This window comes from Montipora foliosa, chromosome 2 (assembly GCF_036669935.1).
Source record: "Montipora foliosa isolate CH-2021 chromosome 2, ASM3666993v2, whole genome shotgun sequence".
NCBI lineage: Eukaryota > Metazoa > Cnidaria > Anthozoa > Scleractinia > Acroporidae > Montipora > Montipora foliosa.
In genome coordinates, this window is record NC_090870.1 from 45,117,814 (window position 1) to 45,122,813 (window position 5,000).

General features: G+C 42.1%; 2 protein-coding genes and 1 long non-coding RNA gene across 10 annotated transcripts in view; 2 read left to right on the plus strand and 1 right to left on the minus strand.

Moving 5' to 3' along the window:
• The window catches only part of LOC137993253 (uncharacterized), a 61,637-nt gene that overhangs the window by 26,407 nt on the left and 30,230 nt on the right, over window positions 1-5,000 (plus strand). The window lies entirely within an intron of this gene.
• Window positions 1-5,000, minus strand: part of LOC137993255 (uncharacterized) — a 16,052-nt gene that overhangs the window by 5,754 nt on the left and 5,298 nt on the right. The window lies entirely within an intron of this gene.
• Window positions 2,706-5,000, plus strand: part of LOC137993252 (uncharacterized) — a 4,546-nt gene continuing 2,251 nt past the window's right edge. Inside the window, exons 1-2 of the mRNA XM_068838982.1 lie at window positions 2,706-4,192; window positions 4,307-4,893. Of these exons, the coding sequence (XP_068695083.1) occupies window positions 2,845-4,192; window positions 4,307-4,893 (1,935 nt within the window). The 5' untranslated portion in view covers window positions 2,706-2,844. The remainder of the gene's footprint in view (window positions 4,193-4,306; window positions 4,894-5,000) is intronic.

Consider the following 5,000-nt stretch of genomic DNA (forward strand, 5'->3'; position numbering starts at 1 on the left):
CACGGAATTTCACCATCTGAACTGTAAGTATCAACTCATGTTTTATACTCCATCCTTCTATGAGGTAAAATTCATTTTGTTATGATGTGAAACAAAGTCAAGTTGTTTTTTTAAAAACGAAGAGTTCAGTGATTTTTATTTTTATCCGTATATGTGAGCCGGTGTTCAATAAAAGTTACTCTGAATAAGCGTTATAACTTGAATGGAATGAATGAATGAATGGAAAACTGTGAGAAATCACCAGATGTTATAAAAAAAATGGTTCAAGAAGGAAATGTTTAAGTAGGTTTATTATTTGATTTAAACGAAAAATTATCGAGTGACAAAATTTCATTCAGAGTTTATACTTTCGCGTTGCACAAATCTGGCAAGCGGAGCGTGTTTAACTATTCAATGGTTGTCGGACTCAAAGATACGATGACGGATAAAACAAAAATACCATTCAATTTATTTTAGTTCAGACTGAAATTTCCTGAGTTAACAAAGCTCTAAAACAAAACCATTCTTAGATTAAGAATATTTAAAATGATTATTTCTTTTCTATTTCCTGTCATGTTAACTTTAATAAAAACTGTTTTTTAACTTTAAGGCAATGAATTGGGAATTGTGTTTAATCTGCCAAGCCAAAGAAAAACCCGAACCTCTAAAGTGTCCACTGGATAGTCTTCAAGATGGTGCTGGCATAGAGGCATATCACTCTTTTCTAAATAATGTTGTCGAATTTAGAAAAATTGGTTCTCTACCTATGGAATTAAAATTAAAAGAAGACATATCAGTTGGGAAACTTTGCACTTACAGGGCAGTCTGGTATAAATCATGTCACCTGAAGTTTGCTAATTCGAAGCTTGAGAGGGCTCAACAGAAAATCAAAAGAAAGAGTACGGTAACCGCAGATTCTTCTTTGCAGGCCAAAAAAGCGAAAAGGCAGGTCTCAGACCAGAATGTATGTATCTTCTGTGATGAAGAGGGAAACGACCTTCACCAGGTTCTGACCCTTGAAGTAGACAGGGATGTTAACGAAATGGCCGTTCAAATGCAAGATTCTCAATTGATAGCCAAATTAGCAGCAGGGGATATGGTTGCAATTGAAGCCAAATATCATTCGCGTTGTATGCTTGCATATAAACGTAAGTACACGGCATATGTTAAAAGCTGCAGTGAAACTGAAGCCACCACCAATGATGATAGTGCGGCAGAAGCACGTACATTTGCCGAATTAATTTCGTTTATGGAAAGTTCAGCTGAAGGTGGAACTCTTTTGTTTAAGCTGTCGAGTCTTCACGACCTCTATGTTTCACGTCTTCGTAACCTTAACGTTGATAAGTCTGTAAACAAGACCCGATTGAAGAATCGAATCATAGAGCATTACCATGGCGCGATCCAGGAACAAACTGATGGCAAAAACACGGTTCTGGTATTTAACCAAGGCATAGAGACGCTTTTGAAAGATGCCCTGAAAAAGCGTAACTGTGAAGAAGAAGCGTTCAATTTTGTAAATGTTGCTAAATATATCCGTAACGATGTCTTCCAAATGCCTGGGTTTTTTTTCACTGGGGAATTTACCTCAGATTGCCAGCTCAAATCAGTACCACCAAGCTTAATGTGCCTGGTTTCTATGCTACTCAATGGCCCAAATATTGAAAGCCAGGATTTTGAGGAATCCCAACCTTGTATAACCATTGCTCAGCTTATTATCTTCAACATGAAAAAGATCAAGAAACTGGCCACTAAGAGTGATCGTCATAATCAAGATCGGGAACCACCATTGCCTCTTTACCTTGGAATGAGTGTGCACGCGCAAACAAGAAGTAAGAAATTTGTCAATCAGCTCTACGAACTCGGCTTAAGTGTGAGTTACCAAAGGGTCGATGATATCATGAACAATTTAGCGACATCTGTTTGCGACCATTTCAAGTCTCTTGGTGTTGTTTGCCCTCTTTCCTTACAAAGTGGCTTGTTCACCGTTGGAGCTATTGACAATCTTGATCATGACCCATCCTCAACAACGGCACAGGGCTCATTTCATGGAACTGGAATAAGTTTGTTCCAGTTCCCAAAGCAAGATTCAGGCGTTAGCCAACCAGCAGTGCAAAGGATTAATCTTTGTTCAGCCAGGTCCGCTTCAAGAGATATCACACTGCCTGACACGTATTCCTCAGTTCCTCCTGTTTCTATAAAAACATCAGAAGTAAACGTCCCTGCCACAAGTCAAGCAGGTGTGGAGACCGTAAGCACGGATCAGCTGTCTATTGCCATTGAAAAACAAGTTCACTGGTTGAAGCACTGTGAACAACATCTTAATGAGGAGCTTACCAAAGGTATTCATCTTTCATGGGCTGCTTATCACGCATCTGTAACTGAACTGCCCAACCCCTTGCCGTGCTTGGGTAGCTTGTTGCCATTGTTTTACGAGAAGGCTGCCACAGTAGCCATGATGAAACATGGGATGTCTGTGATTAAGAAGGCAACAGAATTTCTTAACCCGGGGCAAATTCCTGTCACTGTCTGTGACCAGCCTCTTTTTGCCATCGGAAAAGTTGTTCAGTGGAACTGGCCTGCTACACACGGAGAAAATGTTCAATGCTGGGTGGCCTACACATTGAAATGGTGCTGTGGACCATGTGTGGTGACCTTCTAGCTTTATCTGGTTGGACTACAGCACTAACTGAGGCAGGGATAGCATCCAGTGGGACATCAGATTCCTTCCTTAAGGTAGCGCATTTGACGAAAACCAGACGCGCCCACCAGGTAACCGCAGCAGCTTTGTATAAACTGCAGCATGTTGCCTTTCAGGAACTAAACGGTCAACAGGACGAAGAGGAGTTTCAGAAGTGGCACGATGGAATGATTAAGACCAGCCCAACGTACAAGTTTTGGGACATGATCATGCAAATGGAACTCAAAGTACTGGCATTCGTGAAAGCACATCGTGAAAACAACTTCTCTCTGTACGTAGAATCCTTGGAATCTCTTGCTCCTTGGTCCTTTGCTTTTGATCACACCAATTACGCGAGGTGGCTACCTATTCACATAAGAGATATGAAGTGCTTACCAGGCCCCGTTCAACAAATCCTCAGAGAATGCTGGGTCATTTCGAAGTCATCGAACACTTTTTCAAGCATCCCAATCGACCAGGCACACGAGCAAAATAACGCAAGGGTGAAGGGATCAGGTGGAGCTGTAGGACTAACGGAAAGTCCTGTCGCATTTAGAAGATGGATGGTGGCCGGACCAGAAATTGCTCGAGTGTTGCAAGAGTTCGAAAGTCAGTTGAAAGGTGAAACAAATGTTGATGAAAAGAACAAACACCACAAACAAGGGCTTTCCACACAGAAAACCTTTCAAAGTCATGTCAAGCAACTTGTAAGTACAATTTCAGAAATGGGAAACCCTTTTAAGGATGACTGCCCTGAATTACTTGCCCTTGACACACGCAATTGCGCAGATGCCTCAGTCGTGGATACTGTGCATAGAGTCCAGGAACTTGGATTACGCCAGTACAAGAAATTCGTAAAAGACGTCATCGATGAAAGGACTGTATCGATTCACGATACGATTTCAAAGAATACCTTGCCACTGTTCAAGCGCCAGCAGCCAAAGCAAATCTCCAAAGCGTCCTTAAATTTGACAGCGGTAACAAGTGACCGTTACCTCTTCAGTCGTTTGTATATTGCCAGCCAACAGCGCGACGGAGATCTTGAAGAGTTCTTCAAGCATGAAAATCAGCCGTATCCACCTTCTTTGTCAGAGTTTGGCAAACTCCGATTCGGGAAAAAGTCTGATTTGATTTCATGCGTCAACAAAGAAACACCGCCACCTCCACCACCAGCATCTTACGATGTCAAAGTTTTTGATGGAGCAGCTATTGTGCATGCGCTTCCAGTTTCATTTGTCGCTACGTTTTCTGAATATGCAGATTCCAGATACTTACCTTTCCTGGAAAACCACTTGAAGAGTACCAAACGAATTGACGTTGTGTGGGATGAATACCGAGTGGCAAGTCTGAAAGAATCTGCCCGTGAGAAGAGAGGAAAAGGCGTGAGACGAAAGGTAGCTGGGCATGTCAAGTTACCTCAGAACTGGCAGGCATTTCTCGAAGATTCCTCTAACAAGAAGGAACTGTTCGACTTCTTAACCAAGCAAGTTGAAACAGCTTCCTTTCCAGCTGACAGCGTTGTCTACATAACTTCAGGTAAGATGCTAAACACGTTTTGGGAAGGATTATATAGACACCGTTCAAACTTCTTTTTTATGTCCATCAAGTTTTGATGAACACTTACACTGACTGTATCGTCTTTTATTTTAGGTGAAAACGTCATCTCAAGTTGCCCCAGGAACCAAATGCGTAGCTGCAACCACGAAGAAGCAGACACGAGGATTCTTGTACACGTTAGAGATGCTTTGGATGAGGGGAGAAGAAGTGTCTTGGTTCGCACTGTTGACACAGATGTTCTTGTCATTCCAATTGCGCAGTTCCACACTTTGTCTTCAATTTGGTCTGGATTGAGCTTTTGGGTCGCCTTTGGGATGGGAAAGAATTTTCAGCTGCTTTCTGTTAACACCATTTGTGAGTATTTGGGCAAGGAGAAATGCCGTGCGCTTCCATTTTTTCACGCGTTTACCGGTTGCGACACTACGTCAGCATTCCTGGGGAAAGGAAAGAAATCTGCGTGGGAGGCCTGGAAAGCGTACCCTGAAGCCACAGAGGCTTTCCGTTTTGTGAACGATAGCCCCTTCATTCCACTTGAGATCAACACTCCTGTATTTGATGTTCTTCAGCGCTTTGTGGTGATACTTTATGACAGGACCAGCCTTGCTACCGATGTGAACACTGCTCGACGAGAACTCTTCACAAAAAAGAATCGGGCGCTAGAAAACATTCCCGCAACAGAGGTAACTACCTATCATACACAAATTTTTAGTTGTTTTTGTGTTTGATAGGCTAAATTTGTGATAGGTAAACACCTGTGAGGACAACGCGAAAAAAAAAAAGAGAGTTT